Source organism: Carcharhinus amblyrhynchos, chromosome 4 (genome assembly GCF_965287045.1).
Source record: "Carcharhinus amblyrhynchos chromosome 4, sCarAmb.v2.hapA, whole genome shotgun sequence".
NCBI classification, from domain to species: Eukaryota; Metazoa; Chordata; class Chondrichthyes; order Carcharhiniformes; family Carcharhinidae; genus Carcharhinus; species Carcharhinus amblyrhynchos.
In genome coordinates, this window is record NC_137327.1 from 42,975,890 (window position 1) to 42,992,300 (window position 16,411).

The 16,411-nt window shown below is 43.0% G+C and overlaps 1 protein-coding gene across 6 annotated transcripts in view; it reads left to right on the plus strand.

Annotated features, from left to right (window-relative positions):
- dus2 (dihydrouridine synthase 2) overlaps nt 1-16,411 on the plus strand; it is a 107,795-nt gene that overhangs the window by 37,070 nt on the left and 54,314 nt on the right. For all 6 annotated transcript variants that reach the window (XM_080187030.1, XM_080187033.1, XM_080187028.1 and 3 more), the window contains one exon: nt 3,704-3,751. In XM_080187030.1, the coding sequence (XP_080043156.1) occupies nt 3,704-3,751 (48 nt within the window). The remainder of the gene's footprint in view (nt 1-3,703; nt 3,752-16,411) is intronic.

A 16,411-nucleotide genomic window follows, 5' to 3' on the forward strand; every position in this document is an offset into this window, starting at 1 on the left:
GAAGTGAGGGGGCCCAGTGTGGCCTTTCAGTTAATGTGGCACGTTGACGTGAGTTTACATTGCATTCTCACAGGGTTAGAAACAGTTTCTGCATAATGAGGTGCGAGGGTAATGCATTTATGTTTGAAATGAAAATAGTTGAAAATGGAGCAATAAACATCTACCTGGACCGGGGTGGGGTATAAATCAATGCATTCCATCCTCATAAACTGACCTTTGTAACCCAAGCATTTTTTATATTTTATAGCAAGGTGCGCAGTTCAACAGAATGTGGTCGTGGGCTTGCAGCCTTCTGACACAGATAGTGAACTTGAATTTCCCTTTTACTGAGCTGTCGTGTGGCCCTTGATCCCTGTTGAGCACAGCTGGAAGCATTCCATCAAGGGTTGGATTGGGCACATTTTAAATGCCATGTACTCAGTGGGAATTCAGTGGGAAACATTACTTGATTCTTGACTGAACTATAACCTTTCTCTTTTGTTCACAATGTGATGGGACCGTATTGAAAAACCGTCAGCGGAATGCTGACATCCAGGAAAGCTCTGCCCTTTCCATTACTGTCAGCGAGCGCAGGCCCTGAGACCTGGCCTTAGATAAGGTAATGGTGTGGGGAAAGCTGCAATTTCCCTGGTACGACCCTGAGAGATATTACCTCCTTCAGCTTAAATAAATTGAAGCAGCGAGAGGTATCCTCAATTTGTTAGAAGAGCTAACTGTTAACGAGGTGGGAAATTAAATTGTCATTCTTTAATTTTCAAAAGTAGGATAACAGCTTTGCTTTTGACAGCTCAGGGATACAGTTATAAATGAGTTTAATCTTGATCTAATAACGGATACCTCAAATTAGATGTTGCAATTGTAATTGGTGACGATAATTAAGGTAGCACTGAACTGTGGTAGCGCTTTCCACATTGTTACAAATGAGTGTTAAGAGATTAATTATGACAGTGGTGAATGCTGTAAAGGATGTGTTTTGTTGAAAGTGGTAACTGAGTTTTATCTTTAACCACTTTTTTATAAATCCAGTCATCAAATCATTGAAACCCTACAGTGCAGAAAGAGGCCATTTGGCCCATCGAGTCTGCACCAACCACAATCCCACCCAGGCCCTACCCCTATATCGCAACACATTTATCCGCTAATCCCTCTAACCTACACATCTCAGAACACTAAGGGGCAATTTTAACATGGCCAATCAACCTAACCCGCACATCTTTGGGCTGTGGGAGGAAACCGGAGCACCCGGAGGAAACCCACACAGACACAAGGAAAATGTGCAAACTCCACACAGTGTGTGACCCCAGCCGGGAATCGAACCCAAGTCGCTGGAGTTGTGAAGCAGCAGTGCTAATCACTGTGCTACCATGCCGTGTCGGAATTGGCTAGTCCATTCCTATTGACGTTAATTGAGATTTGTGAAGCTTGTGTTTCATAAGTGATACAGATTGATTGGACCTTTTACACTTTATTAATGCTCACTTTCAAGCAAGTCAATTAAATTCCTTGAAAAGCTGTGATCCACTGGGAGGGTTTTTTTGCCTGTTTTCATCTTAAATAATTTCATGTGGAATTGGCTGACTTTGAAGAATTGCCTTCTGTAATGAATGGTACATGTCCACTGAGCAGATCTGTACATTCTCTGTCATTTTATTGTCTCATGTTAATGTCGAATGGACTGGTGCACTCTGGGCTGTTGGTAAAACTTACACATTCTGAACATCCTGCTGTGCATTTCAGATATAACTTTAAAATTGTAGTAAGCATTTTGCACCTGTAGAATCCCTACAGTCCAGACAGAGGCCATTTGAGACTGCACCAACTCTCCCTCCTACCCAGGACCCCAACATGTCCTTTTCCCGTAACCCCGCACATCTACCATAGCTAGACTACCTAACCTACACATCTTTGGAACTAAGGAGCAATTTAGCATGCCAAATCCACCTAACCTGTGCATCTTTGAACCGTGGGAGGAAATCCACACGGACATGGGTAGAACATGCAAACTCCACACAAACCATCCATTGATTCCGTCTACCCTTCCTGCTGCTTTGGAAAAGCAACCAGCATATTCAAGGACCTCAGGCACTCCGGACATACCCTCTTCCACCTTCCTCCATCAGGAAATAAAACACAAAAACCTGAGATCAGATACTGACCTATTCAAGAGCAACTTCTTCCCTGGTGCCATCAGACATTTGAGTGGACATACCATATATTAAGATGATCTTTCTCTACACCCTAGCTATGACTGTAACTTGATATTCTGAACCTTTTTCTTTCCTTCTCCTGATATGTTTTGTCTGTATAGCAGACAAGAAACAATCCTTTTCACTGTATACCAACTCGTGATAATAAATCAATTCAAGTCAAACCCAAGGTTGGAATCAAGCCCATGTCCTGGCGCTGTGAGGCAGCGGTGATAACCACTGTGCCACCATGCTGCACTCATGAAAGAAAAGCACCAATTTAAGCATGAATTAATCTGCACATTCTAATATTGAGTTTGGTGTTTGAAGTGTTGGGAGCAAACTGAGAAGTTCGGCAGGCCTAAAGTTGTGACTTTGTAGGTGAACTGTGTGGTTAGATATGTCACTCCAATTGGTGCTATTATGTTCAGTTAATTATTAACAACATTTTGGGCACAGGAATTTAAATCCCTTAGAATAAGATTTTGCATTTATAAAATATGTGAATTTGGGACTCAGTCCAACAGCAATGTTGACACACATTCTAAGGCTCGAGATTATGTATTAAGATCCTCTCTGTGCTTATTAATGGCATTCCAATGTACTGAGGCAACAACTGAGATTGCCCCTTATTATTGAGGGAACAATTTAACATTTAATATTATCACCTTGCCTAATAACAGCAAGTTGCATTTCTGTAGCGCCTCCAACAGAATGAAACGCCACATTGTCCTGAAATATTTCAGAGAAGCAGCTTTTTATCAGGGCTTGGAATCTCCTGAGGGCCTTTCACTTCATATTGCTGTTTGGAATGAGAAGGTTACTCTTTTGGCTTGCTTGTTGCAATTATATAGGGTGTTGGTGAGACCACACCTGGGATATTGTGTCCAGTTTTGATCTCCTTGTTTGGGGAAGGATGTGGTGGCATTGGAGGCAGTTCAGAGGAGGTTCACCAGATTGTTTCTGGGGATGAAGGGCTTGATGTATTTGGAGAGATTAAACATTTGAGCTTGTACTTGCTGGAGTTTAGAGGGATGAGAGGGGATTTGATTGAGGTATATAAATCTTTAAAAGTGATTGATAAAGTAAATGCAGACTAATAGGGCAATCTAGAACAAGAAGTCGCAGGTAAAGGTTGTGAGGCGGTAGATTTAAAACTGAGATGAGGAAAAACTACTTCTTGCAGAGGGTGTGAATTTATGGAAATTGCTGCCCCATTGCGTGGCATAGTCTGAATCATTAAATGGATTCGAGCGGGAAATAGACATATTTCTGGTTTAAAAAAAAGGGGGAAAGAGGGATCTGGGGAACAGGTGGGGAAGTGGATTTGAGACCAGGGAGAGATCAGCCATGATCTAAATTAATGGTGGAGCGGGCTTGATGGGCTGAATTTGCCTACTTCTGCTCCTAAATTCCCATGTTCCTGTGTTTGCTAATTACTTAAGATATGTTTTCTTCTAAATTTATGCAGCTTTGACTCCCAACTAATCTTTTCCTTTTCCTTTGTATTTATGTAGGGTGGCATGGGAGTAGCATTGTTGTCCAACCCTGATAAGATTGAAGCTGTAAGTAATTACACTGAATTATTTTCCAATTATTCTCCGTCAATCTGCCAACATAAGGCGTCGTTTCAGAAATGCTGATGTAGTTTACTGGCGAAATGTAACGTCTATCTCCAGTTACCCCTTGTCTGGAGCCCGCATAAGCATGGGGGTGAGAAGGAAAAGTGAGATATACTGATAGAGTTAGATGAAGGATAGATGGCTCAAATGAAGTTAAGACACCAGCATAGACTGGTTACATTGAATGGCCTTTTTCTGGACTATAAACTTTGATTTTGCTTCCTGTTGCAATGACGTGGATTATTGTCTCCAGTACAGCAACGTGCCAAACCATTGAGAAATTTCCCAAGTAAAAGCAAAGAGACATTGCCGGAGAGAGGATTGGTTTTTTTTTGCTCTTTTCCTGTTTGTTGGGACACCAAATCCTACAGTGGTATTACAGTCATGATAACAATTAATAAAGGCAAGACTTGCATTCAGATAGCACCTTCCATATTCTCAGGATATGATAAGAAGTCTCAAAACACCAGGTTATATTCCCAACAGGTTAAATTGGAATTGCGAGCTTTTGGAGCGCTGCTCCTTCCTCAGGGGAGTGGGATGGACCAAAACTGGACACAATACTTTGCATCGTATTCTCAGGATATTTCAAAGGGCACACTGATGCACTTAAAGGTGAAATCTGGCATGGTTTTTCTCTGTAAAATATATATGCATGAAATTTATAGAAGCTAACTTGCACTTTTCCTGACCTCAGGATTTCCCATAACTCGTTACAGGGTTTGAAGTGATTTTGTTGTAAAATACAAAGGCAATGACTCATAAAATACACCACGGACATAAAATAATTTCATGTTACACTTCAATTTGCAGGCCAGGCTTGAAGGACTCCAGTTTTGACACAAGATTGACTATATAAATGCCATCTATTGATGTATTCTCAGCTTGCCCATGTTGCAAATCCAGCCATGTTGACATGTTCTGTTTCTTCCACTACCCTTCCATTCGATGACACATGCATGTTTAGCATGTATAAAGAGTACACCATTTTATTTGTTCACGCAGTGTAAGCGTTGCTGGCTATTTACTGCCTGTCCTTAATTGACCTTGAGAAGGTGGTGGTGAGCCACCTTCTTCAACCCCTGGAATCCATGTGTTGTAGAAATACCCACAGTGCTGTTAGGAGGGGAGTTCCAGCATTCCGACCCAGTGACGGTGAAGGAACGGTGGTTAACAGTTTCAAGTCAGGGCGTTGTGTGGCTGGAAGGGAACTTGCAGGTGGCGGTGTTCCCTTGTCCTGTTAGGTGGTTGTGGTCCTAGGTTTGGAATGTACTGTTGAAGGACTCTGGGTGAGTTGCTGCAGTGAATCTTGTAGATGGCACACACTGCTGCTGCCACTGTGTGTTTGGTGGTGAATGGAGTGCCAGTCAAGTGAGCTGCTTTGCCCTGGATGGTGTTGAGCTTCTTGAGTGTTGTTGGAGCTGCACCATCCAGGCAAGTGTGCACTCATCCATGTGCAAATCCTCACACGGGAGAAGGATTAGAGATGCTATTAAAAGCCAGCTGCTGGCCTGCAAAAATAACTTACAAACAAAATCGAGCAGAAATAGCGGTTTAGAAGGGAGGACCTCCGTACATCAATTCCTTTCGTTTATACTACAGTGCTGTTATGTATTAGGAGGTTTTGAGCTTCCCTGTCTCTGAGCCAGAAGCCCCAGGTTCGAGTCCGACCCTAGGGAGTTGATGGCTAAGGAAGATGTGTCCATAATGGAGTCAAACAGGATGGGTGTCAACCTGCAAATCCATCCAAACACGTCAATGGCTGGCAGCAAGAGTGGGAGAGACCTCTAGTCAGCCACACTTAACGGGGGAGCAGCACCACTTAAATTATAAACCTCTGGTGACAGACTAGCGACCTATTCCAGAAATTACTAGCTGTGGAAGCAGACAAGAGCCTGCCTTATTGAACCGTTATGTGCGGGAAGAGAATTGGAATTGGACTGTTGTGTATTCAATATGACTCAATGCACCTACATATCTACAACAAAAATATGGGCTGCGATTTTGGAATAATGTCACGGGTCAACAAAGAAATCTGAATGTAAGATTTATTTGCACTTCATATGACCGTTCACGAGATTCCAGGGGATAACTGATTGTAAAAAAGCGTTTGTGATTACCAGTGATACACAAATTGAATCCAAAGCACCCAGAAAAGGAAGACTCCCAAGATATGACTAGTGAGTTTACTCAGTAAGCTGTGCAAATCAGGCAGGACCAAAGTTATGTTAACCCTCCACTGGTTGAATTACCCGCTGCCACCATTGCAGTTTATGCAGTAATATTACTGCAGGAGTTAAACCAGTCCTGTTGGCCAAAAAAAAACATGTTATCATTAAGCTGAAAGAAGCACAAAAATTACATTAAACAATAAACCTCTAATGGGATGGAGCAATTTTGTTTGCCGTAGCTTTAAATGGAAACAGGGCCTTGATCCCAGGTAACTGTTGCTTAGTGGAATGCAAAGCAATAATTCTACTGACAAATAAAACGTATGGCCTCTGGCCCTCGTTCATCTTTAGGATTCTTCATTAAGTTGGTTACATTAGGAGTAAGCACTGGCTTATAAATTTATGGATGCTTCAGTAATGATTACCTAGAGCACGCCTTATAAGGACTACTGCCTCACAGATGAGTGTTGAGGAGGAGTCAGATGTCAGACACTAAACTGTGCCATGCTGGGGTAATCTCTGCATTGCTCTGTGCTGCTCTGGGCTTTGAACATTTTTGCTTGTCTCCACCTATCCACTCAGTTCTCCAGCTCAACTCACCTGTCATATCATCACAGAACCCCTACAGTGTAGAAGGAGGCTATTCGGCCCATCGAGCCTGCGCCGACAACAATTCCACCCAGGCCCTATCCCCGTGACCCTCTCTGACACTGAGGGGCAATTTACCACGGCCAGTCAATCTAACCCGCACATCCTGCACATGGGACTGTGGCAGGAAACTGGAGCACCCAGAGGAAACCCATGCAAACATGGGGAGAATGGGTAAACTCCACACCAACAGTTAGCCAGGGCCAGAATCGAACCTGGGTCTCTGGTGCTGTGAGGCAGCAGTGCTAACCACTGTGTCACCGAGCCACCTGCAGTTACCAGCAGGCCTTGAGCAAGTGAACCACAAGCTTGGCTTTTTCTTCATGTTACAGGGATGCTGTGCAGAGAATCCAACAAATAATCTTCCTAAAGCTCATCCCGAGCTCCAGAGAGGGAGGTAGGAAGCACATACTCATCTCCAGTAAGTCAGCCTGCCGGTCTCAACACCACTGTGCACTTCAAGGTGAACATGCCTGGCTTCTTAAGAGCGCCAGTGGAAAGTATAATTTGAAGTCTCTGTGCTGGCCTGTCAAATGAAAAATAAACACTGCTGCGGAGTTACAGGATTCTGAAATAAACACTGGCCATCATGAAACAGGTCCGATTAACTCCTACTGAGATAAAATTATATAAGAGCCTAGTGGTTAAGACGATGGAGTGCTAATCTATTTCACTCTGCACACGTGGGTTCAAATCCCACCTCATCGGTGATGGGGGCGGCACGATGGCACAGTGGTTAGCATTGCTGCCTCACAGCGCCAGGGACCAGAGTTTGAATCCGGCTTAGGCTCAGTGTCAGTGTGGAGTTTGCACATTCTCACTGTGTCTGTGTGACTTTTCTCCAGGTGCTCCGGTTTCCTCCCACCGTCCAAAGATGTGCAGGTCAGGTTGATTGGCCATGCTAAATTGCCCCTTAATGTCAGGGGGACTAGCAGGGTGAATGCATGGGATTGTGAGGATAGGGCCTAGGTGGAATTGTTGTCGGTGCAGACTTGATGGGCTGAATGGCCTCCTTCTGCACTGCAGGATTCTATATGAAAATGTATTTGACAGACCATAATATTGAGAAGGATTCAACATTTTCTTTCAATTATAAAATTAAAATGGATAATGCATTATAAGCAGATGGGCAATGGAATAACAGGAAAGATGCAAGTGTAGATGCCCCAATCCATACGATACGGGAAGTGTCTTTGTTTCTGGGAAGCTTGCCACAGAGCAGTTAGTGTTTGAGCAAAGCTTAAGACAGATTACCCCACAACTCACCCAGGAGATGTTGCTATATTTCCAAAGCTTGACCCCTCTGCTAAATGCCAAATTGAGTTGATGCAATAAAATAAAACTTCATGAGAAACATGATGGTTTCATTTTAGAATAATGATAAAGGCAGTTAAAATTAGTTTCTGGTGACCTGAATGTCAGCCTTGACGACTGGTGTCCTCATGCACAGACAGTTGGTTAGCCTGGCATTCATCACACGAGCCCAGCCACTACTCACTGCTTCCCATAGCTCTTAAATAATGTAGATGCATCATGTGGTGTGTAGAAAGTGCCCGCTTTTCTTCTGGATGCCTCCAACAGCGATCAGAGCATGAATAATCGTGTGTATGATTTCCTGGGGCTAGATACATAAGCTAAAAGGGTGGGGGGCGGGGAAGGCATAAGGTTATACCATACAGGAGTTCACTCTATATTCCCTGCAGCAGAACAAAACTAAATCTTCCTCCCTTGCTTTGGTGTCATTAATTCAGCACACTTCACTGGGAGTTCAGAGTTTGACATTACGTGACAAGAGCCATGCTCAGGAAAGAATGAGCTGGGAGATTTTTCTGTCTCTCAGTATGAAGGTTTGTCCTGCATCATAATTGGGGCAATTGCCAGCAAGCCATTGCAAGATACCTGTCACTTATTTTACGTTTCCTGTGGTTGGTTTCATTGGAGTATTGTACACTTCAGCCTTTGTATTACAAAATGAGTCACAGGAACAGTGGCAAGGTTTAGAATCCAACATTTCAAGTGATTGCTTTCAAAATAAAAATGGAATCAATCCCGTCTCCATTGAGAGCCTTAACTGGGAATGAAAGCTGACTAATTGCCAGTCTACAGCATGAGCAGACAAATAGGAAAACGGAACAGAGGATATTTAAGAGATTAAATTGCGTCTCAAAATGTTTCCAAATCCTGCAAATTTTCCCATGATCATGGACAACAGGTTATCTGGAACTAAGACTGAAGCCATTGCGTAAAACGTTTTTATTTAGCATTTTTTTAAAATAAAGTAGTAAGAATAGGGCATAAATCAGAATAATAGTAAGGTCAATAGTGTTCACTGTTTATATGTAAACAGCACAGCAGTTTTAGCTATGGATAAATGTGCATTTAAATACAAAAGTCCAGAATGTACTGTTCGAGTTATACTGCTCTACCATTAGCTTCACAAAAATGACGTGCCACTGGCTGGCTTAACCTTCACATATATTGAATGCTGTATTTGCGCTGTTATTACGAAGGAAACTTGTCACAGGAAGTTTGGGTTTGTCTTATCAGTCTAAGTACCTTTTTTTAATAGTGTGAAACATCTTAATTACTAACCATCAACCTCTCTGGCCCCGAAAATTAACAATTGCAGATGCGTAGCCTGATTCTTTCTACTTTGGCTTTCTATTTTATTTTTTGTTCCTGTTTCTCTCTCTCCATTCAATGTTTCTTTGTTTTGGCATTTGATCTGGCATTGAGCACACTGCTCATTTACACTCCCTGCTTCAGACTCTGTGCTGTTCAATCCTTCGTTAGGTAAGGGGATGCACAGTTGCCTGCCCTGTTCATGCAGATCCCATGCCATTCTCCACTGCTGTGAACAGCCACTTCTCATTCAAAGTTTCATGGAAATTAAACCTTTGAGAGAGAGTCCAATAAACAGCAGGCCAGTCACTGGCTGCAGTGAATTCTGGCCTAACATTTTTTAGTTTGCTGAAGGTCTGCTGGGAAAACAAACCTGTGACCATCCATGGTGACGCAGCTGTGATAATAATGCAGCAAAGTTTCTTTTATCAAAATAAATTGGCTTACTGGTAATGTTTTTCAGTTTAAGGGTGGCACGGTGGTTAGCATTGCTGCCGCACAGTGCCAGGGACCTGGATTGGATCACCTGCCTGTGTGGAGTCTCCATATTCTCCCCTTGTCTACATGGGTTTCCTCCAGGTGCTCCAGTTTCCTCCCCCAGTCCAAAAGACGTGTGGTTAGGTGCAATGGCTATGCTAAATTCTGCTTCAGTGTACCTGAACAGTTGTCGGAGTGTGGCAACTAGGGGATTTTCACAGTCACTTCATTGCAATATTAAAGTCAGCCTACTTGTGACACTAACAAACAAACTTTATAATAAAACAAGACTGATACTGATTGTGTGTCACTTAATGTCACTTTTTTACTTGAAGCATCAGCAAAAACTAAATTGAAGTAATCTTGGGTAACACAATGACAGTGCATCTAGTTCTGTTTGACCGACCTGAGCCCGTTGATATCTCAGTGTATCACTGAGGGAGTGCTGCTTTGTTGGCGGTGTCAACTTTTAGCTAAGACGTTTAAAAATGATCAGGCAGACACAAAAGATGCCATGACACTATTTGAACAAGAGCAGAGTTCATCTTCCAATGCCCTGACCAAAATTTATCCCTCAAATAAGACCACTTTAAAAAAATAAACATAGAGATTATCTTGTTGTCCACCTCATTGTTTTTTTATGTAGTTTGGCTTATCTTGCAACAGTGACAACATTTTAAAAGTAATTGAAGGGATGGATTTTAGGCTCACAGTTACTGAGATGTGTAAGCTCTGGCAGAGTTTTGAAGGGAAAGGCCAAATTGGAGAGGATTTTTTTCCCCAGAACTTTTTTATTGGGGTAAATCTACAACTCAACAGCTGAGAGAGAGTTCCTAGCCCTCCTGCTTAGGGTAGTAGTATCAGTCATGTGGTCAACATGAAGCAGTCAGTAATGCTGTCCACTCAGTCTATGAACACACTTCCTGAACAATCCAATTATTCATGGCACAATTGGACTTTTTAAGTTAGATATTCACAATAGGAGAGGAGGGGAAGTGCAATTGTGGGATTTCTCCCTATAACACAATTTGGGTTGAGGGTATAAACTTGCATGGTTCATAAATATACTTAAGGTGTACTTTAAGGATATTTAGTACAGTTATGGTTTCAGAATAAAGGAAGCATGCTGCTTAATGGACAGCATAAGATTCTTCCATCTTTTAGCTGACTTGCTTCATCACTTTAAGTCTTCTGCACCTATGAGTAAATGACGTGGCTCTTGATGCACAGAGATTTAATCTTGAAACTGTCCTTTGGTCGTTTTGAGGTGTATTAAATGCAAAATGTGCACTGTGAAATTTAAGAGCAGTTGATTTTAATAGCCGTATTATTATGTATGATACTTGACACAATTTTTCAAGCACTGTAAAGTGTGCAATTGGCAAGTGTCTCACTGGCAAGTCAATTACATGCATAGCTTAGTAATATTTCACTTTAGAAATAATTCAAGCATGTCAAAAAGGTTTTGGAAAGGCCTTTATGAACCAGATGACTGAGAATGCATCAAACCCTTCATGTTTAATCTAGCGAGATCTTCAATTTGAAACCAAAGGGGAAACACCATGTGAACAGTTTTCACGGTTAGCTTAAAGAAGCGTGGTCCTGTTTCAAAGTGCAGCCCCTCAGTTTCAAGCCCACAAGCAGTTCATGACCAGCATGGCTGTATCGCCACTTTCTGTCACAGCCTGCTTTCCATTCAGTACGGCCAGGACCAAAATAATAAACAGAATTGACTTTGATCTTGTACAAAGCAATATCTTATCTGTTCTAAGCACTCACAGTGATCCGCAGGTAGACTGTGGGTGAAGTTCACTCCCATAAAATGTAGCATCAAGTGCCTCTACTTTTACAGAAAACAGATCAGTAATAACATAGGGAGGGACTGGCCAAATGACATTGAAAGTTAAGTAGGCACCATCTCCCATCCACCAAGATCTTCCTTGAACAATGATGAGGCCGGTCCCTCGGGACAGATGACCTGGACCAGGCCACTCTGGATGGGTGGCCCGGCCTGGGCTCCTCCGGACTGATATTTTCAAGTTGGCAACAGCGAATAGTAAGGATCAATGTTGTGGCCTCAACCATTTAGAGTCTGTAGTTAATGACTTTGATGAAGTGGCAGGGAGTAATGTTGCTGAAATTGGCGAGGATACAAAACTAAGTTGAAAGGTAAGCTGTGAGAAGAACGCCGAGACAGCAAAGAAATATGGACAGGTTAAGTGAGTGGGCAACAAAATTAGAAAAGCAGAATTTTTTTAAAAGGTGTGAAACTGGTAAGTGTCGATTGTCAAAGAGACCTAAGGATGCTCAGACAAGGAACATGAAGTTGGCATTCAGGTGCAGCTAACTATTAGGAAGGCAACTGGCATGTTGGCCTTTATTGCAAGGGAATTAGTCTATCAGATATATAAAAGTTTTGCCCCAATTGTATCGGGTTTTGATGAGGCCACATCTGGAATAGTGTGCAGTTTGGATCTCCATGTTTAAGAAAGGATATCCCCTGATCTGGAGACCAGATTTGGGCCTATCTTTTAAAGTTGCCAGGGGGCACATTTAAAGAGAATGATATGAGGCCAGTGGATTAATGTTAATGAGGCCAGGTTACAAAGACTAACCTTGTATTTCTTTCAGTTTCTGTGATATCCAGGGCTGATCAAATGGAGATTTCCAAGATAATTAAAATAGTTTTTTAACTCACAATGTGGGCCACGCTGGCTAAACCAGCATTTATTGCTGGAGTACTGTGTGCAGTTTTGGGCGCCGCACCTGCGCAAGGATATTTTGGCCCTGGAGGGAGTGCAGAGGAGGTTTACTAGGCTGATACTGGAGTTGAGGGGGTTGAGCTATGAGGAGAGGCTGAATAAACTAGGCTTGTACTCGCTAGAGTTTAGAAGAATGAGGGGAGATCTCATTGAGACGTATAAGATGATGAATGGGATGGATAGGATAGAGGTGGAAAGACTCTTCCCGCTCAAAAAAGACAGTAGGACTAGGGGGCACAGCCTCAAGATAAAAGGGGGGCGGTTTAGAACGGAGTTGAGGAGGAACTTCTTCACTCAAAGGGTGGTGAATCTCTGGAATTCTCTGCCCGTTGAAGTGGTGGAGGCTGCCTCGCTAAATATTTTTAAGAAGCGGGTTGATGGGTTTTTGATAAGAGAGGGGATTAAGGGTTATGAGGAGAGGGCGGGAAAGTGGAACTGAGCCACAACAGATCAGCCATGATCTTATTGAATGGCGGGGCAGGCTCGAAGGGCTAGATGGCCTACTCCTGCTCCTATTTCTTATGTTCTTATGTTCTTATATTGCCCATCCCTAAGTGCACTTCAGGCGGGCAATCTGACGATGATAGGCAGAGAGGAACTGTTTCCTGTGGCTGTGGAATCCAGTTCATGAGGAACGTTAGGAAGGACTTCTTCATACTGAGGGTCGTGGAGATCTGGGATTCTGTTTTCCAAAAGGTGGGAGGGAGAGTGGGGGGAAGGTTCAGTTATCGGCTTTGTCAGTCAAGGATACGGAGTGTTCCAGAACCAAGGCAGATGGATGGAGCTAAAATACAGATTAGCCAAGCTCAGCGAACAAAGAACAGTACAGCACAGGGAACAGGCCCTTCGGCCCTCCAAGCCGGTGCCGCTCATTGATCCAACTAGACCATTCATTTGTATCCCTCCATTCCCAGTCTGCTCATGTGACTATCCAGGTAAGTCTTAAACAATGCCAGTGTGTCTGCTTCCACCACTCTACTTGGCAGCACATTCCAGGCCTTCTGTGTAAAAAAAAAAGTCCCTCTGACATCTGAGTTAAACCTCACCCCTCTCACCTTGAGCCTGTGACCCCTCGTGATCGTCACCTCTGACCTGGGAAAAAGTTTCCCACTGTTCACCCTATCTATACCCTTCATAATTTTGTACGCATCTATTAGGTCTCCCCTCATTCTCCGTCTTTCCAGGGAGAACAACCCCAGTTTACGCAATCAAGGGATTGAATGGCCTACTCCTGTTTCAGAGGAAGGGAGCTGGCGTTGATAGCAGACGTGTCAGTTGGTTTGGGGAGGTCAGATGGCTTTTTAAAAGTTGGAGGTTTTCTCAACTTCTGTTGCAAGTGCTGAAAGTAACATTTTCAAATAAAATGATGTCGCCAGACAGTCAAAGCTTTATTAACTCAGGCAGAACAATGGTCATTTTTACTTCGAGAACTGCTCAACCGATCGCAACTATTCTTTTGTCTTTTTTACCTCCATGTAGGAGATAATCGGCCCCCATCGTATTTTTCTGTTCTTTCCTCCCAATTTGAAGGGCTGACAGACCTGCCTTACCTGAAAGGCAGCATCTCGTCAAGACTTAACAATTAAGATGCTACATTTGTATGGCGCCTCTCATGATCTTGAGCTTTACAGCCAATGGAACACTTTTCACGTGAATTTTAGAAAGTGCAGCAATCAGCTGTACACAGCAAGGCCCAAAAAAACAACCACAAAACAATGAGCAGATCACCTTTTTCTCATTAGTGTTGCTGGGAATGTGATTAAATATTAAGCAAGCAGCATGCCCTGAATAATGCACTGAAGTGGATTGTGCGCTCTGATATCTGAAGTGCAGTTTGAATCCGCAAGTTTCCAAAGCAAGATTGTTACCACCGATCCATGACTTGCACTTTCTGGTCTGTAACTGTTCCCTTTTTTAAGGATGGGACAGAAAGAAACATTAAAATAACACACTACAAGGCTGCAACACATTCAAAAGAATCTTAAATCCAAACATTTAAAAGTTTAAAGTTTATTTAATAGTAGGCTTACATTAACACAGCAATGAAATTACTGTGAAAATGCTCTAGTCGTCACACTCTGGCACCTGTTCTTGTACACTGAAGGAGAATTTAGCATGGTCAATGCACCTAATCAGCACATCTTTTGGACTGTGGGAGGAAACCAGGGCACCCGGACACGGGGAGATTGTGCAGACTCCGCACAGACTGTGACCAAAGCCGGGAATTTAACCTAGGGTCCCTGGCGTTGTGAGGCAGCAGCGCCAACCACCGTGCCACCCCAAAGTGTATCTTTCAAGTTTCCATAACTTTTACAAAAGCATCAAGTCAATTGATTTCATCTTCAAAACATCCTGTTGCAATTTCAGATGCGTTTTCACTGAGATTGATTTTAAGATTTCCTAATTTATCTACAACTTTGTGGTTATTTGATTTCTTGTCTCTGTGATAATGGCTACTCTTCACCAGATAGTGAAGCACATTGATTATAACAGGCGAACCACGTGAAATATCCGGCGTTTTGTTACACTTTCATTCCATGCTTTTGGCTGTGTTGATCCTGGAGAAGAAATATGACATTTTGTACTTATCTCCGAATTGCTTGCCTTGTGGAAATCTGCCAATTTAGGTCGTCTTTGTATCTCAGCTACTCGGAAAGCCAAAAGTTCAGGCGCAGTATGGAACGGTGGGTGAAAAGTTTGCATTGTCCTGGTCTCCTGCACAATTTAATTACATTTCCTGCGGGATGCAAGTAAACACACTTGATCTTTCTTTAAAGCCGTCCATTGAAATTTCTGCAATCTAGCAACGATATCTAGATATAAACATCTGACAACTGCAAATATAATACAGTAGGTAACATGAATTTCAAAAAGGAAGATCATGCTTCATCAGCCCTGGAGGGAGTGCAGAGGAGGTTTACTAGGCTGATACCGGAGTTGAGGGGGTTGAGCTATGAGGAGAGGCTGAATAAACTAGGCTTGTACTCGCTAGAGTTTAGAAGAATGAGGGGAGATCTCATTGAGACGTATAAGATGATGAATGGGATGGATAGGATAGAGGTGGAGAGACTCTTCCCGCTCAAAAAAGACAGTAGGACTAGGGGGCACAGCCTCAAGATAAAGGGGAGGCGGTTTAGAACGGAGTTGAGGAGGAACTTCTTCACTCAAAGGGTGGTGAATCTCTGGAATTCTCTGCCCGTTGAAGTGGTGGAGGCTGCCTCGCTAAATATTTTTAAGAAGCGGGTTGATGGGTTTTTGATAAGAGAGGGGATTAAGGGTTATGGGGAGAGGGCGGGAAAGTGGAACTGAGCCACAACAGATCAGCCATGATCTTATTGAATGGCGGGGCAGGCTCGAAGGGCTAGATGGCCTACTCCTGCTCCTATTTCTTATGTTCTTATGTTCTTATTAAATCCTTTGAGGAAATTTCAGGTGTGCTAAATGAAGGGCAATACATTTGGATTTCCAAAAAGCTTCAATAGAATACCGCATTGTAGACGTAACAATCCAAACGTGTGGAGTCCGGGGATAAGTAGGACAATAGCAAACTGACGTGAACACACAAAAGAGAGTAGATGTTAAGAGAACGCGGAAGGAAATCTGCCATCCTTACCTGGTCTGCCCACGTGTGACTCCAAACCCTCAGCAATGTAGTTGGCTCTTTAAATGTCCTCTGTAAGTGGCCTAGCAAGCCACTTGGTTGTATGAAAAACCACTACAAAATCTGCAAACAGGATTGAAACTGGACGGACTACTCAGCATCGACCTAATCACTAGAAACGGCAATGGGAAATCCAGCCCTACTGACCCTGAAAAGTTTTCCTCACTAACATCTGGGGGCTTGTGCCAGAATTGGTAGAGCTGTCCCACAGACTAGTCAAGCACCAGACTGACATTGTGTGATTTGCTGAGTATGACTACTC